The sequence below is a fragment of the Acomys russatus genome, chromosome 14 (assembly GCF_903995435.1).
Source record: "Acomys russatus chromosome 14, mAcoRus1.1, whole genome shotgun sequence".
Classification (NCBI taxonomy): Eukaryota; Metazoa; Chordata; class Mammalia; order Rodentia; family Muridae; genus Acomys; species Acomys russatus.
The window spans coordinates 20,752,055-20,779,572 of NC_067150.1; the positions used below are offsets into that span (position 1 = coordinate 20,752,055).

At 46.8% G+C, this 27,518-nt stretch overlaps 2 protein-coding genes across 2 annotated transcripts in view; one reads left to right on the forward strand and one right to left on the reverse strand.

Annotated features, from left to right (window-relative positions):
- Positions 1-339: 339 nt before the first annotated feature.
- Vps26b (VPS26 retromer complex component B) lies at positions 340-20,145 on the reverse strand. Its single transcript, XM_051156101.1, has 6 exons — positions 19,499-20,145; positions 10,194-10,350; positions 8,207-8,371; positions 5,243-5,418; positions 3,161-3,303; positions 340-2,607 (listed from the first exon to the last, which is right to left on the reverse strand). The coding sequence occupies exons 1-6, from the start codon at positions 19,719-19,721 to the stop codon at positions 2,461-2,463; spliced, it is 1,011 nt and encodes a 336-aa protein (XP_051012058.1). The 5' UTR covers positions 19,722-20,145; the 3' UTR covers positions 340-2,460.
- A 588-nt stretch (positions 20,146-20,733) lies between these two features.
- The window catches only part of Ncapd3 (non-SMC condensin II complex subunit D3), a 66,387-nt gene continuing 59,602 nt past the window's right edge, over positions 20,734-27,518 (forward strand). Inside the window, exons 1-2 of the mRNA XM_051156802.1 lie at positions 20,734-20,893; positions 23,532-23,686. Of these exons, the coding sequence (XP_051012759.1) occupies positions 20,806-20,893; positions 23,532-23,686 (243 nt within the window). The 5' untranslated portion in view covers positions 20,734-20,805. The remainder of the gene's footprint in view (positions 20,894-23,531; positions 23,687-27,518) is intronic.

A 27,518-nucleotide genomic window follows, 5' to 3' on the forward strand; every position in this document is an offset into this window, starting at 1 on the left:
CTGCCCCTGCCTCTGTAGTTAGGTAGTAAATACGAGGGTGCAGGACTTGTCTGTAAGCACTCAGGAAACCTGTCTTGATACTTCTATGCCACTCGTCTTCTTCATCTGCCTTAAGTCTTCTGGGTCCCACCAAAGTTGAACACATGAGTGGTTTCAGGCAAGCTGCTAGATTCACCTGAACGGAGCCATGCATGCCTAAAATGGGTGGTTATTACAGCAGTGTTCGTTATGTTTACCATCCACTGGAAAAGAAGGCAAAGGTTGGAGTCAGGCTGAATGTTTTGTTGCCAGTGTGTCAGAGATGAGGCAGTTAAGAAGAAAAGAACACAGAATCTGGTGGACCGTGGGCACAATGCCTCCAAAGCCATAGGGCTTCCTTTAATTAGAGACACCATTAAAACAAATGTTCTTTTAAAATACAGCCATTGAAAAGACAACACATTAAGAAACATGTAAACACTGCAGCTTCTTAATTACAAGTTGCACTGCTTGGTTTAGTACCTATGCACTCCAGGTTTGGGAACCTTAAAGGACTGGTATGGGAGCCTTCCCATACTTTCACAGTTGGCAGAGAAGAAAATGGGGACAGAGTCAGAGAAAACAAGACCTGGCCTGCACAGCTCCTGAGGGAAACAGCACATTATACCTTCTAGTTCTCCCAAGAGAACGGCTTAAAATATTAGCAAAGTTGAAAAGTGAGTTTGTGTTGTCAGCTGGGAGGCAGAGAAATTGACAAATGCTTTTAATGAGCTATTAGGAGGCACAGCAGTGTCTAGGCTTTTACCCTGAAAAGGGAAGGACCACAGAACCTACCTCCCTCGTATGCTGGGGCCCCAGCCTTGAGATCCAAGGACAGCTGGGTGGGTGAACCTGTTCCCATAGGGATTGCATGTCACACCTGAACTTGGGGTCTGGTATGGGGAAAATTTTACTTTCCTTAAATCTGCTACCCCGAGTCACCCCAAGTGTCTTTCATCATGTGATGGGTCACCTGTGATCCATCAGCCCTGTCCCATCAAAGCCAGAGATTGCACTGACTTCTAAGAAGAGTTCCTATTTTCACATGAACTGAAAGACGACACAGGAAAAAATCCTTTACTTTCCAAATCAGAGAGAACACAGACCAGCGAATACTGTATGTGTTGAGCATCAGGTCCACTTAATCGTCCAACAGGAGATAATCCCTGGTCATTCCCAGACAAGGCAGAAAGGACAGTTAACCCCTTTACTACTTACAGGCCCAAGCACAGAGCAGGAGGAAGAACAGCTTTTTCTCTAGCATTCCAACATACACAAAAGTTTCCCTATTTTGTTTTAAATTAAAAAACAAAAACAACCCCCTCCCCCCCCAAAAAAAAACAGCGGTCCTAAATTTGAGTCAGTGAATTGATGACGACAAAGATATAATTTGGCAAGCAGAATTATTCTGAAGTTACAGTGGCAGGGTCTTGTGCAGGGGCCCTTCCTCCTTTAATTTGTAGACAGTGGGTTGAAAGGGTTTGGAGTGATAGTAAGAACAAAACTACATGCCTGAAACCAAGCCCAGTTCCAGAAATCAAGTGGAGGGCAAGGGGTAACGACAGATCACTCTAAGGACGCAAATAGATCCCGCCTCTTCTAAGGGTCTATACTAAAGGAAACAGACCCTCTGCTTAGTGCTTGTGGATAACTGAAAATAATTCCCTAGAACAACCCAGACATTGGGTTGCCGTATGGAGTCATGTGAAGGCAGGCAGTTACCTTGCCTGATGTTTTCCCCTAGCTTAGCCCCTTGGCCATCCATGTGTGACACCGTCTCATGGCTTCTGTGGCCCTGTTCCTCACAAGTGAGAGGACAGTCGGCCCCAGGCTCTTCCTTAGGCTCCTGTATGGTTCCTGACAAGCTACAGAAGATGAGAAGAGAGGTGTCTTGTCCCAGTAGTGAAAGGCCAGAGGTGACTGGAAACTTCAGAGCACCACGTCCCAGATGCCCCAGAGGTAGCTTCCTGATCTTGAATCTTCCTCCAACTTAGATGAGGCAGGCCCAACAACTTCTGCCACTACCTCAGAATGGTTGAAGGGAGTGTAGGACGTGACTACCCAGAGCCCTGCTGGCAGGACACACTCAGCTTCTGTATCAGGAAGCCCAGAGAACCGGGAGCCAAGGATGTGTGCTCTCAACTCTGCTTTAAGGCTTAAGGCAGCCTTAACAGACAGTTCCTCCGAAAGGAGGTACTAGTTTCCAGAATGTTCCCACTCCCTATCCCTATCTAGGCTGCAGACTCTCAGGGAGACTGCTGCCCAACCCAAGCCCCATAGGTTCTTCAGAAAAAAGAATTTAAGTAAAAAACATGATTTGTTTTCAATGTTGCAAGTTACGGCCAGTTGAGCCTCACACCATCCTCCCCCGCCCCCAGTCGCTGGTGTTTGGTAGATGGGGGTGCTGCAGTAGAAGCCCAGCAACTTCTTGGCCCCAGGGGCCTACTGCCTGCTGTTGTTGTCAGACAGTTGGCCGGGGGTCCGCACCTCACCCAGGGAGGTTGTGCCCTCGAAGCGCTGTGAGGCAATGGCTGCCTGGTGGGACATGCTCTTCCGTACGATGTCACCCTTCCGCCACAACACCACTTCCTATGGAGTTGGAAGAAGGGGCAATATGGTACTTGAAAGAGGTTTGGGGATGCTTTTCTCGGGGGTTCCCACTTTGGTCCCAGGGAATCTCTCATCTAAGCCGTGGATACTTATACCCATGTTGCTGGTGTGAGCACAAAAGCCTTATCAATTAGGCCTGAGAAAGCAGACCCTAGGTATTATCATGTGGGAATCCGCACTCCTGCTGTGAGGTTCTAGGCAATCCCCTGTTTCTACCACTTGATGATAGGGCTGGAGAGATGGCTCAGAGGTTAAGAGCACTGGCTGCTCTTCCAGAGGTCCTGAGTTCAATTCCCAGCAACCACATGGTGGCTCACAACCATCTATAATGTGATCCGGTGCCCTCTTCTGACATGCAGGTGTACAGGCAGGCAAAGGACTGTATACACAATAATAAATAAACCTTTAAAAACAAAAAACAAAAAACAAAACAAGTGATAGAGACTTTAAGAGTAAAGATAGCCCTCTGTGGGAATGGTGGCCTTTCTGCCCTGTATCCAAGGGGACTCGGGGTCCTGGAGAGGGCACCCACCTGCTGCTTGAAGTAGCGCCGCTCCTCCTCATCTATCAGCACCAAGTTGAGGTAATAGCGCACAGAGAACTTCTTATTGATGTCCCGCATGGTGGGTGTGAGCTCATATCCTGCCAGGAAGAGCCTGATGGGGATAGACTCACCTGTAAGGGGTGAGGCAAACATGAGGGTAAGGGACACAACAGACACTGTCCTACAACAGCCATCCTGGCCACCGTAAGTCAGCCTGCAGCTGAGTCAGGCAAGGAACACTGGCTGGATGGCGTAGGGGAGTCATTAGGCACCATTTGCTATGTGCAATGTGCTTTGTTCCTGGGATTTTTGTTTGTTTGTGTTTTTGTTTTTAATTCATGTGAAACATGGTCTCAATGTAGTTCTGGCTGGCTTTGAACTCACAGCAATCCCTCTGCCTTGACCTTCCAAGTGCTGGAATCAGAGGTGTGACCCAATAAGTCTGTTAAGTTACTGGGTGTCTTTTTCTTTTCATTTCCTTTTATTGGTGTGTGTGTGTTTGTATCTATATGTGACTATGCACATGTGTGTGCAGGTGTCTGAGGCAGCCAGAAGAAAGCTGGAATTAGAAGAGACTGAGCTGCCTGGTGCGGGTGCGAGGACTCAGGTCTCTACAAAAGCAGTGAGTGTTCCTAACCACGGAGCTCTCTCTCCAATGGTTATCCCTCCCTGAAACTAGTCACTGTGTGCCCCAGAACACATCTCCACTCCAATGGTGACCTACAGTAGGGCGGCCTAGAAAACAGAACATTCATTCTGCGCCCTGTTCCCCAGTAGCCAGTCTACTTCTGAATGCATCTGTAGCTCTCATGTGGGAAATCGGAGAATCCAGTGACATATTTTAGATCCTATCATACTCCAGTAAGAGGAACAAAAGGAGGACAATAATTCTACTGAGAAAGGCCAACCGTAGGCTAAATATAAGTGAAGCGTTAATCATGGGTTGTTCGGTGCTATTTCTCTGTGCCCCATTTCCTTTGTACGGGAGAAAGGACAGTTCGCTGTACTTGCACAACTGGTCAGAAATATGAAACATCAGAGGTAAGAGGGCTGGGTCCCAACACTCCCAAGGGGCTGATAGTGGGAACACTGAGGGCCTATGCTGTCTCCAGTGCTATGCGCTGTTCAATGTGACATCTTCCTTCCCCCTGGAACACCCACTGGCAATGTACTACCACCCACTTCAAAGTGAGATCAGACTTTCGTCCTCGATCGTTACGGAGCCAATCAGGAATGGAAATGATTGCTACTTCCCAGAATCTTCCAGATTCCCAAACAGCAAAGAGCTTTCAAGCCACCTCATCCCCAGGGGCCCTGCAGTGCTCAAGGAGGACCACCTCCAGTGGCTCCTGCTGTTGTCTGAAGCCCTTGTAGTATGGACCGGCAATGGAGTAGCGCACTTTCATGGCAGGCCAATGAATTCCTCAAGTGAAACATGTTACTATAGCCAGAAGCAAGCAATGAAAATGGCTGGAGTCCACGGATCTCTTGCCCTGAGCAACAAAACATGCCAGGATGCCAAGAGGAAAAACCAATTAAATATTCATGTGTATCTTAAATGAGTTTCAAACTTTTTCTTGCCACGAGGAAGGGGGTAGTGGTGGGGCAGGAGAAGGAGGGGGGAGCCCAGGAACCACAGGGTCTCATGTAGCCTAAGAGGGCCTAAAACTCTCTATGTAGGTAGTCAAGGATGACACTGAACTCCTGGTACTCCTGCCTCCACCCCAAGGGAGTGACAGCCATGGGAAATCTTAAGTATAAGTCAATATATAAACAGGGTCAGTGTGGGACTGTTGTAGCTGTGCAGGAGGTAGGATGCCGAAGTTCCACAGACTCAGTGTTTCCCTCCCCTTCCCACTTGGGCACTGGGACTCCCATGAGTTCCACATCAGTCTGGGCTACATAGTGAGACCTTGTCTCAAAGGAAAAAAAATATATATATATATATTTACATATATATATATATATATATTTTTTTTTTTTTTTTAACTTCAACAATTTGAGCCCTTCCCAAGTTCTGTACACAGCCTGGGAGCAAATACTGGCATTGGCCCGGGCCAGGAGGCTCACCTCGAACTGGTGCCCCGTCCATTATCTCATACTTGGCTATTGTGTCGTTCTCGTGGTATACATTGGGACCTGTGCCAGTCGTCTCCCGTTTGATGATGTCTATCTCCATGTGCTTGATTTTGATTCTCACTAGCAGGAAGTATATCTTCCCTACAATGACATCTTTCAAGTGGTACCTGGAGAAGAGGAGGAAGAGGAAGTCAGACAGCAGTAGTCGCTAGCTTCTTCCTGTCTAGGAGGCCCCTGTTGGTGAGACGTATAATGGAAGCATATGCTCAACCTCACTTTCCGGAATAGTTTCCCAGTATGTCCCTCATTGGAATCTGTGTGTCTTTCCTCTTCCACATCCTGATCAAATGATGATACATGTTATTTCAACCGTTAATATTTGTTTATCTGCTCTGTCTCCACAGGATACACCTTTAGTGTTGGTTGGGTTTTTTGTTGTTTTGTTTTGTTTTCGATACAGGGTTTCTACTGGCTGTCTAGGAACTCACTTTGTCGATCAGGCTAGCCTCAAACTCATACAGAGCTGCCTGTCTCTTCCTCCTGGGAGCTAGGATTAACTACGTATACCTTCTTAACCAGCTATACAGTGAAGGTTTTTGTTGTTGTTGTTGTTTGGTTTTTTTTTTTTATCTTTTTGAGATAAGGTTTCTCTGTGTAGCTTTGGCTGTCCTGGACTCACTTTGTAGACCAGGCTGGCCTTGAACTCACAGAGATCCTCCTGCCTCTGCCTCCCCAATGCTGAGATTACAGGCATGCACCACCACACCGGGCAGTCGTTAGTAGTTTTTAACGTACGTGTTTTTCTAATGTATTGGGCCAATACAACAAACACAGGAATCAAGTGTCTTTCTTCCACTTTACTCTCCATACGGTGTCTTTAGGGAACTGGCCTTAACACTTCCTAGTAAATGGTTCTGCCTGCTCTGTGCTAGACAGCCCAGACAGACGCAGAAGATAAAAGAAGTCAATCTCCCTCTGCACCATTTCTTGCTCTCTGCGCTCTGCCTGTATGACTTGTGCTCCATGGGCTCCGAGGAATCCAGCCACGTTGCATAACACTTTCCAACCCTTTAAGTCATTCCCTGTGGGCTAGCCAAGAGCGCTGGTATCTGTGTATGCACACCCTGTGTCAGGTGTGCCAGAAAGCCAACACACCCTTCAAACATGAAGCTCAGACTCAATGTCACATGACCCTAGCACAGGCTTCAGAATTGGGCCTCTTGGCCCTCCTTACTTGGCATTTAGGAAAAAAGAAGTTGGAGAGACTCGATCATTCAACTGGCTGTGAAAGGGTTCAAATAGGCAATTTGTAGTTCCAGGCTTTAGTGCTCCCCACTGATTCTAGTACTGTTGCTTACAGTCTCCTAGAAAAGCTGCAAGCTTTGAGCAGGAAACTCCACACCTGCAGACACAGCAGGGGGCCACCAGCAGCCTTTCTTAGGGCTATTTATAGCCAATGCTTGGATGCTAAGGTTTCCTGTACTTTTATGAAAGAAGCATTCTTGTACTATATTGAACCCTTACACAGGAGCACACTCGTGTGAGAAACATGTTTCATGGTCCTTTAAAGTATCACCTGTTGTACAAGGAGACTGGAAGACCAGGAGTAGCTATTCCTGTCTGCATGTAACTGACTCCAAAACACCTTTTATCCAAAACTGCCGCTGACCAGTGGCTGCTCCAGGCTCTCACTGATAGAAAGCGTTGCTGCTAGTTGCTGTCTTCATCAGAGTGTTGGGGGATTAGTGGACAGGACCAAGCTGAGTACAGAGACTTGGGGGCGGGGGTCATGCTACTTTCTAGCACTTATTCCCTATCCAACAGGTGGGCCCGGACAAGCAGCACTGGCTCGGGGTAACAGTGGTCATCTTCTGAGGCCTCACTAGGTTCCAAGCCAGAGAGCAGAGAAACATGTCACTTTGTTTCACAGTTGTTCTTGGAGTCCAGGTATGCTCCTGGTTTAAAACTCTTCCCATCAGACATGTGGCATGTGCCTGCCATCCCAGCACTTCTGAGGTCAAAACTGGATCACAAGTTTGAGGCCAGCCTGGTCTACACAGTTGAGTCTTAGAATTCCTTCTGTTCCTAAGGCCTTAGTAAACAGACTGGCTCTCCTTAAATCCTGGTCTCTGGTTGGCAGTGGGCCTGGGGAGAGTCACGACAGTAAGAAGACTAATAAATGCCTGGAGAAGATCATCCTTTCACTTCTGAATTGACCCCCAAATACCCTCAGGAATAGATTATATTCCAAAGAAAGATAAGACTGCCAGAGAATCTGTGGTTTACAAACAAATATTTTGATGCTCTAATCGTAAACATAATTTAAAACACGGCTTCCCAGCTTGCCAGGTACAGCTATTTTAAGGCCTTTATCAAAGGGCACCAGGTATTCTGGACGGTACATCGTTTTAGCTCAGGAAGGAAGCAGTCCATTGCTGGTGCATGGTTTCCTTCCTCACTTTGATCCCTAAAGCAGGAGGAAACAAATGATAGTGGCATTGTGTTCTCCAACTATTCTCACCCATGGAAGGAAGGGGCTTTACCCAGTATCCAAAACAAACAACCAAAAAGCTAGTTTACCTTCACTTTGAGAGGCATCTTAATGCTTAAATATGTGATCCTAAATAATTTAATATACTGGCTGGGTGCAGTGGCACATGTCTCTAATCCCAGCACTCTGGGAAGCAGAAAGCAGAGGCAGGCAGATTTCTATGAGTTTGAGGACAGCAAAGTGTACACAGAGAAACCCTGTCTCGAAAAACAAAACAAAACAAAACAAAACCAAAGAGGAAATAATTTAATATGCTGAACTTTGAAATGTCTACTGTGTCTAGTCATAACGAGCCTAACATCTACTATATTACTTTGTGATGTCCCCCCTTACAGTACAACACCATGAAGCTGTGCAGTCATGGGGCCTCTATGAATAAATTATTTGTGGTGAAGGACACTTACTTGGATTTGTTATACTCAAATTCAATGTGCAGGCAGTCTTCGATCCCGACTTCCATCTTGATGGATGAGTTCAGCTCCGGGTACGTGCTAAGTGTGTGAACTACGATGTCCATCTCTTTGACAACATCGTTGAGGCGGCGGCTGATGGTGGCTCGAAGGAAGTAGCTGTAAGAGATGGAGTCCTCCTAAGTGAGCACTTCCAGATTCTCGATGCTACATAAAGGAGAGAGCTAAATAGCCCACCTGAGAGAACCCTACAGTAAGTAATGTCTGTCCCTTTGGGCCTTTATAGCTCTGAGAATTTATGGGCCCTTTCCTTAGAAAAAATTATGCCTACAACCTACACACAGATCCATTTGGGGGCTCATGACTATGAACTATGAATGCTGACTAACAAGGTCTATCTATCAAACTACTGAAATCTAGCAATCAAAAGCCCCCTTTGGCCCACCTGATTAATATGCATAATTGAAATTAAACACCTCATCCTAAGCTGGGCTTTCCCCTTTCACCTTTATAAACTGTCATTTGCCTATGGGCCACTTCTGTCTCCTCTATGCAGAGGCAGTCCTTTGTCCTGTTCCCCTCTGGGACAAACACCCCCATCCCGACCCTTGTTCCTGTCCCCTCTTTCATCCTCTATCTCCTGTCGTTGTCTTGTATTCCCTGCCCTTGACCCTCTGGGGCAAATGTATCTCCTTTGTGCTAAGAGCTTGGTCTTGGGTGTCCTGGGTCTGTACCAGTCACTTCAGTGGCACACACCAGTAATCCTAGCACTCAGGAGGTTGAGGCAGGGGGATTTTGAGTTTGAGGTCTGCCTAGGCAACATAACAAGACCTTATGTCAAGGCATTGCCCTCCCCCTTTATTTTTAACGATTCCCGTAGCCCAGCTGAGGCACTGCTGGATGGATAATCTTCACTGACGTTTTCTGCAGAGTGGCAGGATGACTTGGTCTTTAGTGGGAATTCAGGTGCAAGTATTTCAAAAACAGCTATAAACAGAGCTCTGATGGATGGAGGGAAACCCGGAGAAAGAAGGGGAGATGTTGGTCTTGCTGAAATCCTCACCATCCGAAGCCCAAGCCTGTGGGTAGTGAAAACAAGTTGATCTCCTGAGATGGGATCGGGTGATTGGAGTGACAGGAGAGTCTGTGTCCTCCCTGTGATGTCATATCTGCGAGCCTAGGGCTGCTGTGGGCTTTATTTTTTAACCCAAGAGGCCCAGGCATCAGTCTCCTTCCTCAGTTCCCCAGATTGCAGTAGAGAAAACAATCTCAGGTGCTCCTGTCCACTTTAGCGTTTTTTGTTTACTACCCCTGGGATGGGTCTCAGCCGATGTTCTGATAGGCAGGGCTGCCCCCATGCCCAATGCTCGGCCCAGTGTCCATGTTTTAAAGGCTCTGTTATGCTGTGTGATACTGCTGTCTTATCTCCTTCTAGATGGAGGAGACGACAGATCTGGCGTTAGAATCCTAAACTCAGATGTATTTTCAAAAGACAACGCTTTTTAAGTTACAGAGTCCAAAATGACATTGCTGTCGTGTGTCAGAGCCAGATGGGGAGGGGTCAGTTCCTCTGGAAAACAAGCTGGAGGGTCTGTCTGTGGCCACCTCAGGTATGAAAGCCAATTACTGAAATTTACAAATTTTTTAAGAAATAGCTGTTAAAAAATGAGTGTGACTTAAATTATATAAACTTCTAATGAAATGAATTACCTTAGAAACAAAGGCAATACAGACTAAAATTCCTTTGCTTCATAAACATTTTCCTACTCTCTCCAAGGTCTTGAGGGACTCCGTGGAATGGTAACATGTATAAAGGTCACGGTGACTACATTCAAGTTCAAAGACCCAAGGGAGCCAGTGCTAGGGCACCACTTGTCCTTCTCAGTAGCCACATAAGAGACCCTTAAAAGCCATGAAGCTTCAGGCCGTGCCTCTGTGGGACAGCTTCAGGGGCACAGCATAAACAGCAGAGACCACTTACCGTAGCTTCACGTTCTGTCCCGTGTAGGATTCGTACGGCTTTTCCACATGAGTAAACTCAAAGTCGAAGGCCTGTGATTGGGTGATCTCTCCTGGCCGAGCCAAGTCCTTCACCAGGGACACAAACTCATGGTGGTTCCCACGGTCATAGTAGAGTTCTGTAGAGAGAAGAAAGCCTTCTCTAGCCGACCTGGGCTACTTAAACAGGTTGGAGGCACCATACGCCTGGCTCCCAAACTAGATTTGTGGCCTTGTTTTAGGGTCTCTTCTCATTCCCTGACTCCAGCCCCTCCAATGACTTCCCCATACACATGCCTTTCCAAAAACCCTTCCTTTTTGGTTTGTTTGTTTGAGACAGGGTCTTTCTATGTTCCTAGGTTGGCCACTAGTTCCCGGGCATAAGCAATTCTCCTGGCTCAGTCTGAAATAGCTACATTAACAGGCGTACACCATCGTGCCCAGCTGACTCTTCCGCTTCACAGAGTGAGAATCCATTTAAAAAAAAAAAAAAGCCAATATGATGATAACTCTTTGGTTAAGAACACTTGTTACTCTTGCAGAGGACCTGGGTTCATTTCTCAGCACCCACATGTTGGCACACAACCATCTGCAACTCTACTTCCAGGGGTCAACTGCCCTCATCTGACCTCAATGGGCACCAGGCAAGCATGCAGTGCACATATATACATGTAGGCAAAAGACTCATTAAATAAAGCTACCTATAAATAAATAAATAAGTAAGTAAGTAAATAAATACCGATGTGATGCCCCAGGCTATTGCTCCTGTCAGCTGTTAGGAACGCATTAACCATGCACCAATAAAGGCAAGGAAATTCTGAGATGGTTAAAAGAGACTAAGTGAGCGGCTTTTCAGTATGTCTCAAGAGAATCAATATAAAAAAACAGGGCACCTTGCTAATATTTGTAGGCTATGCAGTTACTTTATTATATTGGCCTTACAATAACCCTGCAAGATGAGTAGATCAGGCCTTCTTATTCCATAGCCCAACCTGGCCCAGAATTTCCTATGTAGGGCAGGCTAGGGTCAAACTCACAGCAATCCTTCTGTCCTATCCTCCCAAATCCTGGACCTGTGAGATGAGCCCAGGCCCAGCTGATATTTCTTCATGATAAGCTCCTGTTATCATCAGACCCATCTTATTTTCTGTCTTTTTGTAGTCTACAACTTAAGATTAAGTTTTGATTTCGGCCTTTCTTTTCTACTTTGGACTGAAGGCCCTTGAAAGAGGAAGCCTACAGCGCCAACTTCCTGGCCCCTAGCTGGACACACTTAACTCTGCCTGCGATGCTATATGGCCACATGATAGGTCAAGCCTCAGCCCTCAAAGATTCTTGAGTTCAAGCACTCTGCCAGGCTGTACCTCACAGGAGGGGCAATGGAGCAGCTGCCTCTCAGGCCTGGTCCTGGCTCCCAGTATCTCTAGAGCATCATCTGTCTCTCAGCTGAGCAGTGTATTTGCCCTGGGTCCAGCTCCAACAGTATAAGATCTAAAGCCTTGACTGCGATCAAAACCCTAATGGGCTCAAGAAACCAGACATCCTGCCTCTCTGGTGCCAACACAGTCTCCAGCCCTGTCTTGGGGAGAAGACCATCTCTTCACAAAGAGAAACCATTTCCGCTGTCAATTGTAACCTGACTGCAAAATCCCCCAACACTCCACAAGCTTCCCCTGATGTGCTCATCCCTCAGAGCGTGTCTTTGGCTTAGGGGCATTTGGAAGCTGAGTGAGCTATTGTAAAATTTACCCAACTTGAGCTGGGGGTACAGTTCATGGTTGAGTACTTGTCTGGCACACATGAGGTGGCTCTGGGTTTGACACTAGCATTAGGAAAAGAAAGAAAGGCCAAACTAAACAAACAAGCAAACAAAATGCAAAGTGCATCTATCCAATTCATGAAAGTGGTGACAGTATAGATAATTCTATTGTAGGGATACTATTTCCATACAAATTTACAGTGTATCTGTGGCTAATATATGTGGCTTATTTCCTACCTAGTTATATTTTGATCAATGGGTTGGGGTTCTTGTTTTGTTTTGTTTTGTTTTTTTGTTTTTTTGTTTTTTGTTTTTTGAAATTTTTGACACAGTGTCTCTCTGGAGCTCCAGCTGTCCTGGAACTTACTATGTAGACCAGGCTGGCCTTGAACTCACAGAGATCCACCTGCCTCTGCCTTGAGGGCTAGGTATTAAAAACATGTGTCACCATGCCCAGCCATCAGTCTCTTATTAAAAATAATCTACTTCCTTTTCCAAATACTAAGTGATCTCAGCAGTGGGTGGCATGGTAGGCAGTGAGTAATAATGCACAAATCCACTTATGGGACGTGACAGTTCCAAATTATGTGGGAGAAAGTGAGTAACCCAGTAACTACCTGTGCCCCCAGGAAAGTAAGAACATGTAGAAAAGGACCGGGCAGGACTGAGCTGGCCATCTTTAGTGACAGGAAATCCTTCACTCAGTCTTGCTACATAGCCTGGTAGATAGTGCTGGCTCATGTGAGAATTGATCTCCTAACTTGGGAACCCTGTACCTCAGCTCCCACGTGTTAAGATTTTTGTCTCAGTTGCAATGAATTCATATAAGCACATTGCCCCAATGTCCATAAACTTCCAATGAAAAGTTCCAGCATCAAGAGGAAAATGGAAAGAGAAGGGGAGTGGGGAGGGCGGGGAAAGCAAAGGCGGTGATCATACAGCCCAAGGCAACATGAGAAATAAACAAAACAGAAGATTCAGAGCGTGGCCAGGCTGCTGGTACCTGAGGGTCCTAGCAACCTTACACACGAACACTGCCTGGCCCATCTTTCTGTACAGCATCACATTTGCCCCAGTGCTGTTCTTCCTATATCACATCAGAATCAGTGCCTCCATGAAATTCCATAAGAGAACACCGTGGTCTCAGGAGAGCTAGAACAGCCTTTTGTTGTTTTATTCTGTTAAGATGGGTCTTGCTACATAGCCCTGAATGGCTTTAATTTGTGGTCATTCTCCTGGCTTGGACTGTAGGTATATGCTGTCATATCTAGCTTGGAATGGCCTTTTTGGTTTGTAATTTTATAAACAACTTGGGATGCTTCTGCAAACACTGTGGCCAAAAGTGCACAAATAGTAGCTTTACACTGCTATTTGCCAGAAAGGTTAGTTTCATCTTGAATGAATTCAGAAAGAAAATCCAAGTGTTCTAGCAAGAAGCCTGGACCCTAAAGAGACTATAAAAGTGTCTCTTTCATCCCAAAGCAACAGCTAGAGGCATCCCAAACACGAGAAAGTGAACTGTTCACTCCATCCTTTGTTGTTCATCTAACTTCTGTCATTAGTTTTCGTCTTCACTCAAAAGGAGGAAATGATTTTTGCACTCAGGATGTTTTCATGGTAATACCCGCCACCAACGGCCAAGAAGTGAGGTTGTCACTGTAGAAGGAAACTGAGCCAGCTTTACATCACAGGCTGGGCCTTTGAGTCATCCTGGGACCTGCTGCTGGGCTTCCGCCACTTGCAGTGTAGGTTTCATGTTGGACTTGGGAGAAATAGACAGCAGCAAGAGCTGCCTTTTCACCTGCCTCTCCCAGCCTCTGTTTGCTGACTGTGTGATCCAGAGTCCTGCTTGCCATAGCTCCACCCTTGCTCCCGGCCCTGGTAGGCCCATAGGGACGATGGCACCTCTGGGTTGTGCATTTCCAGCTCTGCTCTGTGCAAATCTACGCCTGGCTGGCAACTTGGTAAGTCTGCCAGAACTGACCCAGGTAACCTCTACATGCTTCTTTCAATTGGTACTTGGAGAGTAAATGAGTTAAAAATAAAAGTCTCTGGAGTTTTTAAAAGGACAGGCTTATTGGTATTGATGAACTCACTAAACACTTTGTAAAAATTACCTATTTGGCTCTGGGGTTTAACAATATTTGTGTCTGCCCAACTCTGCGAGTTTGACCTTCTAATTATATTTGGTTTATCTGACCACATTCGCCTCCAAGGTTCCCAAGTCTAGCTTACCTCCTCCTCCAGTGTCTTCCAAAGGGTCCCAGCGGGAAAATGGCCTCTTCTCCTATAACTATGCAGGAGTTCCCTCTCTGCTCTCTGAATTCTACCTATTTTCCTAATCCCAGTGGTCTAACCTAGCCAACGACTTCCTTTACCACACATTTACTGGCATGACTACGCTATCAGCAGAAGCTTGCTAGTCTAGGGAGGACAGCCATGCAGCCAAAAACAGAGGGTTACAAAAGCATGTATCTAAGTTAAGGGCTAGGAACCTGTTACTCTCTTGAAACAATGTTTAAACTGTAACTTCAGAGCCTTTGCTGCAGGACCTGTAAGCCACAGGCCTGGTAACTTCTCTTTTCAACAGGGAGAGGTAATCTGAACTTGAAATAGGAAAATGACCAAAAGATATGCAAAAACAAATAAGCTGACATCAACGTACTGCCCTGACATTTCCAGATCCCTCCAGATGTTGTTCTAATCGGTGCATATGGTCATAATCCCACCTAAGTTCTCAGTGGCCCTAACTGAAAGGAACACCTAGCTAGCTCACACCTTCACAAGCAAGTGCAGGAAACCTAGCTGCTCTGTGTAGACTGTTCCTTTCTTTCATTAAAGTAATTCTAGGAACCAGAATTCAGAGTTGTGAAATACTTGCCCAGCATAGCCGTGGCTCTAAGTTTGTTCCTGGATTCTAAAAAAGATGAGAAGGGGGAAAAAAAAAGTCCAGAAAACAGTTTCTGGAAAATCTTTGATCTGGACCAGTATTATCCCAGTAACAAAGAGTCTCTGAGTACTTTCTATGTGCTAGCTGTTGAGACTAGAGAGTCACCCCTGGACTAGTGATGGGCTGAAGGAAATGCCTGGCCTTTAAGGTCAGACAACTGAAGAAACAAAATAAACACAATAATCATGAAGTCATAGCCTACTTGAAAAGAGGTAAACCTGGGACTTAGAACAGTAGAGGAAGGAATTAGTAAGCTTTTAAAGAAAAAGTATAAATTAAGTAGGTTATACTCTTCAGAAAGAAAAATACAAGGGGAAGAGACCAAACCATTAGAAGGAACAGAATTTTCTTTGGGGGTGGGGGGCAGCACTGAGGTTTGAACCCAGGGCCTCATATAGAAGGGAATTTTTATTATACTTCATATTAAAAAAAAAAAAAAAAGCCAGGTGTGATGGTACATAGCTTTAATCCCAGCACTTGAGAAGCAGAGGCAGGCAGAGCTCTGTGAGTTCGAGGCCAGCCTGATCTACAGAAGGAGTCCAGGACAGCCAAGGCTATACAAAGAAACCCTGTCTTGAAGTCCTGTCCTCCCAAAAAAAGAGTCATAGCTGGGCAATGGCATTGCATATCTTTAATCCCAGCACTCAGGAGGAGGCAGGTAGATCTCTTGAGAGTTCGAGGCCAGCCTGGTCTACGGAATGAGTTCTGGGATAGCCAATAGTACACAGAGAAACCCTGTCTCGAAAAACAAGACAAAGCAGATTTACTTATGTATTTAGGTGTTTTGCCTACATGTATGTCTGCTTACTAGAAGAGAGCATTGGATTCCATGGGAGTAAAGTTATAGATGGCTGTAAGCTGACACGTGGGTCCTGGCAACTGAACTCAGGACCTCTAGAAGAGCAGCCAGTGCTCTTAACTGCTGAGCCGCTTCTCTCGTCCCTATTTTTTACTTCCTCTTCTTCCTCTTCCTCTTCTTTTCTTCTTCTTCTTCTTTCTCTCCCCCCCCCCCCCCCCCGCCCAATCTCTGTCTCTTTTAATTTTTAGATAAGGTCTCACTATGTAGCCAAGGCTGGCCTGGAACTCATGCTTCTCCTGCTTCGGGGTTCCCAGTGCTGGACCTATCGGTGTGCACCACCCACCACCGTGCCCTAGGAGAAGAAGATACTATTTGAAGGAGCTACCATCAGTGAAGATGAGCTTACTGAGAGATGAATCTGAAAAGGCAGGTTGGGATAAGCTCCAGGAAGGAAATAAATATACTCCCTCTAAGGAGCTGATAAAAAAACAACCAAAATAAAACAGCTTTTAAGGGATCACACTATGAGAACTGCCTCTTAGGAAGGTCATCCTTGCAGAAGATCATGAGAAGGCTATAGAAGAGATGGCCTGAGCAGGTTAGAGAGTGAGACAAGGGACAATATACCTCCAGCTCCTCCAAGACCCCAAATAAACAAGCAAGCAAGCAAACAAGCAAGCAACAAACAAGCTAGTGTACAACCTGGTTCAGTGGGAAGGAGGGCAAAACTCAGGGAGGGTAGGTAACTCTTGGCCGTAGCTACAGTTACCCATCTAGCCTGACCTTGTAACAGGACAGGAGTTCCACCTACTTGATACATAGTCAAAGAATGCAATGAAGGAGAAAACCACAGAACCACAACTTCAACAAAGTTACCCACTGGCCTTGCTCTGGTGCCCTGGAGTCACTTCCGAACAACTGCCTTAGATGTATGACACAATATGTCATTCCTCGATTCTTTGGGGAAGTCACAAAGAAAATAAAGACATATGAAGGCCAGGGAAAGCGCTTTGTGCCTCTGAACAAGCTGGCACATCTTTAATGTCTGTCAATTACAGCAAGAGAGAGCGTGGTGGGCAAAGTGGGAAGTGAAACTTGTATACCGAACATATCTAGAAAGGCTTTTTGCTTTATTGCTTTTCCCCCCTTTTTGAGAAAAGGACTTGCTCTGTAGCCAGACTGGCCTTGAACACGAGATCTTCCTAGCTTAACTTCTGGAGTCCTGGTATTATATAAATGCACACCATCACACCTGGTTAGAAAGGTTTTTCTGATGGCTTCTCCTTGACAATGAAATATATCTCAAGGCCAAGTAATAAATATACTTTATAATTTATGCATGTGAATGAAGGTGAACTATATGCTGTTAGCACCACACCCACTGCTAGCTGTGAAACCACGTGTGGCAGAAGAACACACTGTAAGGCAAAGAGCTGAAACATGTACGCTGTAAAAGTCCACAGGGCCAGCTAACTGGGCCAGCTAACTGGAAAGAATAGAAGTCTAGGCAGGGAGGAGACTGACTCAGCGGCTGTAATACGGTTTGTGAAATGGAAGTGTTACTAAATTGACTACTTTTACCTTTATAAAGCAACCCTCTATCTGAGGCATGAGACAGAGTCCCCCAGTGTCTCTCGTCACAATAACCAGGTGATTTTTATTATATTTGATTTACAGCTGACAAAGCTGGGGCCCCATCAGGTCAGTGTGCCAAGGGCCCAGGGAACATTATTACCCTGGCAATAAAAGGTTTTAAGAAAATTCAGTAAGGTTGCAATATTGGAAGAAGAAGTTAGGCAAGAGACCAGGTGGGGCAATTACAGCAAAAGGCCTCTTTGGCTACCTTAACGTTTAAATAAAAAGAGAAAGAGACCTTGACTTAACACCATGCATTCCTTCTGGAATGGCTCATTTCACACTGAAGCAGGGGCCTTTCTGAGTTACAATCAGGGAGTGGTGGTACAGACAATGACTAGAGCATACCTGCGTATCCTGGTATTACAGAGCAGAAGAACCGATGTAGTAACTTTATCTCCTACTTGAAATACCAATTCTCAGTAGGCAAGCACTGGCTATTCCATATATTAGCACGAAATGCTTTGGATTTATATAATCTGACCTATGACTCTTTACTAGGGCTGATTTTATCCTCCCAGGGGACACACAGCAGTATCTCAAGGCACTGTTGTGTAGAAAGTCAGGAATGCCACTGGTTTCTAGTTCGGAAGAGAGCAAGGATACAGCTAACAGCGCGAGACAACAACCACCAGGCTCCAAATGCGCAGGGCAGTGCTCCTGTCCTGCCACCCTGCGCCAGCAGCAGGAGGGCAAGCAGCAGCGTGAAATGCACACTCCAATTCCTTTTCTGGTACAGCAGCAGATCTTTCACATCCTGGCTTTAAAAAAAAACCAAAACCAAACAAAAAATTCCTCTATAATCAGCCAGTCTTCAGCTGGATTTCATAGCTCTAAATACCAGAGGGAAGATGCTTAAGGCCAGACAGTGGGTTGCTAATCTACCCACAAGGGCTCTGTTCCCCAGGGTTCCTCCTACCAGTACTCCCTGCTTTTGTAGTAGGGAGAAAACAGATGCTATGCTACACTCTTAAGCATGTGAATTTATCAAGCTTTCCCAAGGAAGTCACTAAAATCAGTGTCCATATGTGCAGTACAGGGTACAGGGGAGGGGGGGGGGTGTTCATCATCCATGGAGAATAACCTACTGGTGACTTCATAACACAAATATTTTATTTTAGAAGTACCCAAGGGATCTGATAACACAAAAGACTCCATATACTTCGAATTGGTGACAACCCAGTCATGATGGGCAGCTCCCCAAATCTTTGTGGGGTTTTGTTTTATTTTGAAACAGGGTCTCACTGTGCAATGCCAGCTGGCCTGGAACTCACTATGTAGACCAGGCTGGCCTTCAACTCACAGAGATCGATGTGTCTCTGCCTCCCAGGTGCTGTGATTAAAGGCATGTGCCACCATACTCACTTGGCGCCCCCATTTTTTCTTACTACCTTCCCTTGTCCAGTTCTAGTAAAATTAACAATATCTGAAGATTATTGAGCACCACAAATTTTTGGTTATTTAATTATAGTCCTTGCAATATCACTTCTTTGACTTTAAGGAGAAAATTATACAATTAAAACTAGCATATAATGAAGCCTGAGAAACATAGGTAGTCAAAAAGAGGCAGGCTAAAGGTATTTTAAAAACATGCCCATGAAAGGTAGTTCAGAGTAGAGGTGAGCCAAACAGAATTTATGAACCCTGTCTACCACACCACATTTTTTTTTAAAGGGGGAAAAAGATGGACGGGGTGGGTGGGGTCACCGCTTAACTTTGGATTGGATCTGACAGCTGTAGCTGTCAAACCCACCTGCAGGATATTGCTTAAGCACCTCACTCGGAAATCCCGGGTACCAGAGGCAAAGCTGGGAGCATACTGCAGAGACAATAGGGCTAGATAGGCGCCAGGTGAGCGTCCGACCATACAGCAGGGGGCTCCCTACCGTATCTAAGGCTGTCCCCACCTCCCCAGCAGCACGCTGTCACTTTTGGAATGGAAGAGGTAATGAATGCATGGGGGAGTCGCCCACGGGCGGGACTCGTGGGTGAAGCTCCGGCTTTAGACTGCAGTTGACAAGAACCTGTCACAGGCCTCGCAGGAGCTGGGCCCGGAAAAATCTCTGCTCCCAGTCCGTCTCACACTCGATACCAGGGGAGGCCTGACGTCGCGGGGCTTAGGGAGATCCCAGGGAATCGACTCACCGATCTGTCCAATGAACTCGATCTTGATGCCCTGGTGCTCTAGTCGCTTGTTGGGGTTCTTCAGAGACAGGCTCACCTTCCCCGAGACGGTTTCCCCGTCGTAGAAGAGGAAATATTTCTCCTTCTTCCCGTCCTCGGTCTTGTGCTCCGCTCGCTTTCTACTCTCCGCATCATTCAGCAGGATTTCAACCTCCACGCTCTGCCCGAAGCCGAAGAAGCTCATCTCCCCACCTGGCCGCGCCGGTGTCGGCACAGACTGCTCCCTCCCTCCAAGGCGCGGGCTGCCTGCGGGGAAGGCAGGCCGGAGGGCCGGCTGCGGGAATGCGCTGGACGCCGCACCGCAGCCCCGCTCCGCTGATCACCGACGGCCTGCGCCCCAAGGGAGAGGCAGGGCCGAGGAAGGCAGGCAGGCGGCCGCGGGCTGCGGCGCCCAGAGCTGCGATGCACCGAGAGGCCAGGCACCGTACCTCCCCAGATCCCGGCGGTGCAGCGGCTAGGACCCCGGCGAAAAGGCGCAAGCACGCGTGCCGTCGCCCACCGGGTGGGGTGCAGCGCCCAGTCACACTCTGAACTGCCTAGACTCCCGCGGTGCAACGCACCGAAGTGCGACGGCGGCGCCGGGCGGGGGAGGGGGCAGGAGAACTCCGGCCCGGATGCGAAGGAGATGCCACGCGCACGCGCACGTCTTCTTCTCACTCCCCCTCCCTCCCCTCCCAGCCTCCAGGCCCTCAAGCGCTGCCTTGATCCGCGCATGTGCAGTGCCAAAGTGCGCCTTGTCTCTCCCTTAATTAACATGGCGGCCCTGGCCTCTTTCCAGCAGAGCTCGGGCCCAGATGTTCTGTAAAGTCCTGGCTCTGGAGGTGCGTCCTTGTCATAATTTGGTTGCATTTCCCTCATTTCCTAGCCCGATAAACGCCGGACTGCTTTCATTCGAATATGAACATCTGCATGCTGTCTGACGAAGGGAGGTACTTTTGACACGTACAGCGGCAGGGGCAAAGGTGACTATTACAGGAAGGTATCCTGTCTCCACTGGCCTCTAGGTTTCCTGTCGTTTAAAAAAGACAAGACGGTAACGAAAATACTAGTGGCGTCCTGACCCCAACGTTAACTGGAATGCTAAAGAACAATCTCCAGGAGCCTTGTTTAGCTTCCACTCTTCGCCCCGCCCATTTCCGCGCACGCAGCGGACGACCCAGACCATTGGCTTACGTTACGAACTCGGCTCAGCGCGGTGATTGGTCGATTGCAAATCCCGAACGTTGTGACTGGTTCGCGGAAACGTCTCGGAGCGCGCGCGGGAGCGGATGCCAGCCGGTACCTCCATGGTCGCGATGGCGCTGCAGGATCTTGGAAGAGACCTGCAGCCTTGGTGTCCGCTGGATCTCAGCGTCGGTGAGGAAACGTAGCCGCGAGTTCTGGGCTCAGGGCTTGGCGTGCTTTGTTCCGCCTGAGGCGTCTCAGCTCGCGCGGCCCGGGGCGGGTGGGGGTTGGGTAAGGGGAGCCTTACTCTCTGCAGCGACTGCGTGAGCTCCAAGATTGTGACAGTCCCGCGCAGCCAGATGTGCAGTGGGATCTGGGTTCAGAAGAGTAACTGTTAAAAAGACCTACACTGTTCTTGCATGCGAGAGGTCGAGGCTGGAGGATTGCCATGAGTTCAAGACCACCCTGGCCTACACAAATGAGTTCAAGCCAGTACGGGAATGGCTCAGACAAAACAAAACAGCCGCCATCTAAAAAGCTAATAGTTGGTTTCTTCTAGTGCCGGTGTATCTGTTTCCTCCCATTTGTCACTTTTATTCTGCCAACTACCTGGACTTACTAAGTGTATTCCCATCTCCAGGTGGTTTTTGCACAGTCTCTTTGTTCAGATTGATTTTGTTTTTTTCTTAAAATTTGTGGCCATAAGTTCAAGTAGATGATTCACACGCAGACGTCATTAGATGTCGGAATGATATAGAGATTCCCAAAGCCAGCTAGTTGAACCAGCTGAATCACAAAGGAAAGTTTCTCCTTTCATGCTCATCCCACCCCACCCCGCGCCCCCACCCCCCCACCCAGTCCCCACATCAGGCTCTATCCCTAATGCTGCTGTCCAGGCCCAAGTCCTTGTAGTCAATCAAGGCAATTGCAAGATACTCCTAACTGCTTCCTGATGCTGTCACTGTCACCTGTACATCCTGCATTACCCCTTTTGAAAGAACAGGCTTGCAAGTGTCCGTCCTTTGGGACTTTCCCATTTGCTTTCTAACTAGATGACCAGATCACTGGCCTACCATAGAAGAGGAGTTGTGGAAGTCTGTTCTGCAGGCATGACATGATCTCCACCATCTTGCCATCAGCAGTTCTGATTATCCATAGGAGACCATCACAGAGGTAGAAAGGGAAGAGAGTGTCAGTAGACCATACCCCCCTCACTCCCCCCGTAGAAGTTGCAGCCACTCCCCTTCCCCCTTCCCAGCTTTATATATCCCTGCCCCAGCTGCTGTAGTCCTGGGGAAGGGGGTATGCTGGGGTATGTAGGAGGTGGGATACCAGTACAGTGCTGCAGCGTTCACTTGTGCCGGGCGATTTCTGCTGCCCTTCCCTCAGGGCCCTTATAACGTGGCAGCCACCCTCCCCACACCCCAATCCGTCCCCCCACACACACACACAAGTCCAGTTTCTCTGTTCTGGGCACTGCCTTCTCTCCCTCCCTTCCCCCCTCTCTCTCTTTGCCCTCACGGCTCACTCGCTACTTCTACCCGTATCTAGGCCCTCTTCTCTCTTAACTCAGTAAACCCCCTTATACCAGATCTATTACATGGCATGTAATTTCTCAGGGTCACACCTTGGCATGGGCCTACTGTGGTACCTCATCGCTGCCTCCTTTCTTCTGTCTTTACATTCGTACTCTTCCGACTTCCTCCTAAACATCCTCCTAAATGATGGTAAACTTGAATATTACTTTGAAGACGTACCTGACTAATAATTTGAACTATCCACATACTCATCTGGCCCTAGTTTTAGATGGGGTAGGGAAATGTCCGATGAGGAAAATGAGTTGAGCTTAGGGCTGGGAAGCCTGGTGAGGAGCGACGCGGAAGGCTGCGGTGCTGTCTCTTTGACTCTTTGTTTTCATTAGTGTGCTTGGGAGCTGCTGAGGAGCCTGGCTTGTCTCTTCTAGTGTAAACAGTTTGAGGAAGTGGTTCCTGTGTTTGGACATGAGATTATTGTCCAAGGGGCCAGTGAAATGCTGTAGTTTTAATTTGGCTTTAGTAACTTGCTCCTGAGATTTTTCACAGAGAAGTGGCTGGAGATCTCGGTGATGTATGTGTCCTTTCAGAGTGGAACTTACAAGAACACTTGATCACTAAGTCTGCTCACAAGCTGTTCCCTGCGGCTACTACACCTAATAGCTCATGTTTCCTTCTTGGTATTTTAGATTCATTTTTATTTTATGTGAACAGGTGTTTTGTGTGCATGTGTGTCTGTGCACTGTATGCATGTCAGCTGCCCACAGAAGGCCAGAAGAGGGTATCAGATCCCCAAAGATTAGAGCTACAGATGGTCCTGGGTCCTGGGACTGGAATCTGGGTCCTCTATAACAGCACCCAGTGCTCCTAACCACCAAGCCATCTATATATTTAGGTAATTAACCTAATAGGTGAGCTGTCTATTATGATTTTAGAAAGAGATTTTCTTCATATTTTTCCTTTGGATTTTTGAGACAGTCTTGCTAAGCAGCTCTATTTACTCCGGGACTCACTGTGTAGCTCTGGTTAGGCTTTGAATTTGTGGCAGTCCCCCTGCACCAGACTTCAAGTGCTGGGATTACTCCCATCTACCATGCTAGCATTAAAAAGGTTTCCTTAAAAAAAAAAAAAAAAAAGGTTTCCTTAATCTTCATGGCTTTCCTTTTATTACATGACACCTGTATAACTGTAGTTAAATGTGAATAGCGACTGTTTTCTAGAATATACCTGGCAGGTAAAGGTGATTGTTTTCTACCTGATGCAGAGCATTTATTAATTCCACCTCATTTTCTCTTAAGACTGGGTGAACACAGTGTGGGAACTGGACTTCACGGAGACTGAGCCTTTGGATCCCAGGATAGTAGCAGAGATCCTAGAGACTGGAACAGATGCATTCACCAAACTCTATGGAAGCCTTTTCCCCTTTGCTACTGATGAAAATGGATCTTTAGAGGTAAAATGAGAAACAAAGCAAGCAACTCATCTTTATGTGTTATAGAGGGGGAGAGTTATTACAATGTAGTTAAAAATGGTTTTCTTGGATAAGAGTATTGTGAAAGCTATACTTTGTTCATTGAACTGTCCTGGTACCTTTGCTTTTTGTTTTCAAGACATGACCACCTTTTTACAATAGCAGTTTGAAGGGTAAAGCAAAAAGGAAGCGAACCAGACAAACCAAGTAAAATGGCCATGGAAAGTGAAATAACAATTCTGGCATGCTTTAACTTTTAAGAAAGCTTGGAGTAAACTGAAAAGTACTTAGGTGATTTGCACACGGCTTAATACTGTGTTCTGCCTAGTGTGCTAGTGGGGCATAGATGTGGCAGAGGACAATTTAACCGTGGTTATCAAATGCCTTCCACCTTTGTCTTTGAGTTAGTAGTCCCTTGCTAGCTTGGGATTTCTTCCAGAATCTGCCTGTCTCTGGTATTTTACATGTTTTCTCCTGTGTTTATTAATATTGCGATCATTAACTTCTTTTTTAAAAGAATCAAGTCAGCTGCATGTGGTTTTGTACACCTTTAGTCCAAGCACTCAGACGGCAGAGGTGAGCAGATCTCTGTGACTTTGACATTAGCCTGGTCTACAGCGTGAGTTCCAGGGCAGCCAGAGCTACATAGTGAGATCCTGTCTCAAACAAACAAATAAAAACAATAAACAAATAAAAAGCAATCTGGGTGGCTCACACCTGTAATCCCAGTACTTTGGAGGGTGAGGCAGGGGATTGATTGTTGCTGCAGATTTCGGCACCCAGGGCTATAAAGAAAATCCTCCATTAAAAATTCTTAAAAAAAAAAAAAAAAATCAAAGGGCCCAGCAAGAGGGCTGACTGCTCAGTGCACAGCGAGTGAAGGTGCCTGCTACCATGCCTAACAACCTGAGTTGATTCTCAGGACCCACACAATAGAAAGAACCAACTCCTGCAGTTGTCCCCCAACCCCCCCACACATGAGCTGTGATAAATTCACAAGTGTTCAGAGACACATACAATAAGCAAATAAATAAATGTAACTTAACAAGGTTTTTTACAAAGGAGAAAAAAAAAAACTCAAAAGGCTAAGAAACAGAATAAGAAAACCTTAATACAGGCTAGATGTGATAAACACACCTCTAATCCCAGTGCTTGGGAGGCAGAGGCCGGTGGATCACTGTGAGTTGCAGTTCCGGGCCAAACAGGACTGCTCAGGAATAAACTGTCTATTTACACGTTCCTCTAGAGTAATACTAAGCATTTCGTTTAGTACTTTAGAAAATAGGGTTGGGGTTGAGTGACAGTGGGAATATGCAAGGAATGTTGAAAATCATGAAAGTGTGTTATGAGTGGCATCCAGAATTTTCAAAACATGGGAGACATAGGGCAGTAGGCTAGGCGGAAAACAGATTACAGGTGATTTCGAATGCTGTCCTAATTAGGTCCCTGCTGCTGAGATAAAGCACCATGACCAAAAGCAATTTGGGAGAGGTTTTATTTCGTCTTACACTTTGAGGTAACAGTCTATCACTGAAGAAAGCCAGGGCGGGAACCTGAAGCAGAGGCCATAGAGGAATGCTGCTTTCTGGCATGCTCTGTGGGTTGCTCAGCCTGTCTTATAGGACTGGGACTGGCAGCCTAGGGGTGACACAGCCCACAGTGATCTGGGACCTCCCACATCAACCATCAATCAAGGAAATGCCCCAGAGGCTTGCCTACAGGCCAGGCCGGTGGGCACATTTTCTCAGTTGCAGTCCCCTCTTCCCAAGCAACTCTCACTTGTGTCAAGGTAACATAAAATTAGCCAGCATAAATGGGCTTTGTTCCTGGAGTTTGGTACGTTTAATAAGGCATGGTCATGTATAAGGTTCTGCTTTAAGTAGCGTGCATATATTAGCTCACAGCATGAATAGATCTGCTTTCGAGCAAATGTTCTAGCCCATAGGCAGACTACAATGGGGAAAACTGCGCCAGGAGGACCCTTGGGAGACTGCTAGAATAGTAGGTTGAGTGCTAATGGTGCACTCTGGAGTTTCAGCTGTAGAAGCTGGAAAGGAAGGCTAAAACCATGAATGTTTTTCAGATAGAATGAATAGAGTTTTTAGAACTAAGAAGTTTTTGCCAAGTATCTCGGGCATGACATAAATTGCCAGATTAGGTATAAGGGAGGAAGGGCTAGGACCGTAGCTCAGTAGCACAGTTTGCCCAGCCTGCGTGAGGCCTTGGGCTCAGTCCCCAGGACTGCCAGGAGAAACCCAGAGCAACAACAAAACCAGGAGAAGGCTATTAACCACAGTGAGAGTACATTTGAGGGTCCCAGGAAGGTATAATTGGTAGTTAGAAATGCAGGCCAGAAGGCTAAAAGATAAGAGTGAAACGTCATGGGCCAAGGTGCGAGTAGACAGACAAGCTGCTAGCAAGGGCAAGAAGAGCACAGAGCAGGAGTGGAGACGTATCGAGTGAGGCTGCAGGGGAGTCGGCGTTGGGAGTGCAGGCCCTGCAGACTAGACAGCAGCCGTAGGACCACATCTGCTGAGGTGACAGCAAGGGGAGTTCTGGTCACTAGACAGTATGGGCAGAGCAGTGGTGACTAGACAGTATGGGCAGAGCAGTGGTGACTAGACAGTATGGGCAGAGCAGTGGCCACTGCGTTGGCAGTGAGAGTGTGACTGTCAAGGAAAGCAGACTACTGAATGATTTCTCCTCCTGTTCATTCTTCCCCAGCAGGGTCCTGCTGTGCAGTCCAGGCTGACCTCAAACTGTCTTTGCTTCAGCCTCCCAAACACTGAGGTTACAGACATATGTCACCATGCCCAGTTTTGTTAGGACTGTCACCAATCTGTAAAGCAGTTTGTGTTATGCGGTGTGCCTGCTCTGCAGCATCGCCTACCTGTTACCCTTTTGTTAGTGGTTTGGTTTGTTTTTTGTTTGGGGCTGGATTGTCTTTTTGTTTGTGACAGAGTCTCACTATTTAGCTCCGGCTGTCATAGGCCTCACTGGCCTTGAACTCAGAGATCCACCCGCTGCCTTAAGAGTGCCGGGATTAAAGGTGTGTGCCACATGCCCTAATTTTTCAAGGAAGGAGGAAACAATCATGCAGGGTGATTTCCTGGATTTTGTTAGCCTTTGTTACTTTTAAAGATACTCAAGGCCTGTTGTACTGGTGCATGTTTGTACTCAGGAGGGAACCAGTGCCGGACGCTTGTCTGTGGGGTAGTTTCATAATCGTTAACTTATATAGGAGGGCTCAGCCCCTGTGGATGGTACCAGAACTAGGGAGGGCAGCCCTGGGCTGTATAAAGAAAGCCAGCCTGACAGAGGGCAGAGAGCTAGCCAGTGAGCAGCATTCCTTCAAGATTTCTGCTTCAGTCTCTACTCACGTGCCAGCCCTGATTTCTCTCAGTAATGGATTGTAACCTGGAAGTATAAACCAAGTAAACTCTCCCCTCCCCCCCAGGTTGCTTTTCGTCCTGATGTTTACAGAGCAACAGAAAACAAAGTAGAGTACTTCTCTCATTATTATAAACTAAATAGCAGGGATGGCTACGAACCATGTAATCTTCAAAGGGCTGCCACTAATGACCTCCTTCTGTGAGCCAAGCCCCACCTCCTAATGCTCCCCAGCAGTAGCAGCAGCAACAGCAGCAGCAGGAGAACACGCTGAGCACACAAGCCTGTGGTGGTGGCTCAGATTCAGGCAAAAACAACTTAGTTTTTGTTTCTGTTTCTTTGGAGATGACAAACATTTGTAATTAGGAACTAGACTGTGTATATGTGCTTGCACATGCACACAGATTTGTGTGTGTTTGTGTGT

Coding starts and splice junctions, on each gene's coding strand:
- Vps26b (XM_051156101.1), bottom strand. CDS start 19,721: ATGAGCTTCTTCGGCTTCGGGCAGAGCGTGGAGGTTGAAATCCTGCTG. Junction 5,419..8,206: donor TTTGAGTATAACAAATCCAA/GTAAGTGTCCTT, acceptor CCTCTTCTCCAG/GTACCACTTGAAAGATGTCA. Junction 2,608..3,160: donor GGCGCTACTTCAAGCAGCAG/GTGGGTGCCCTC, acceptor CCAACTCCATAG/GAAGTGGTGTTGTGGCGGAA.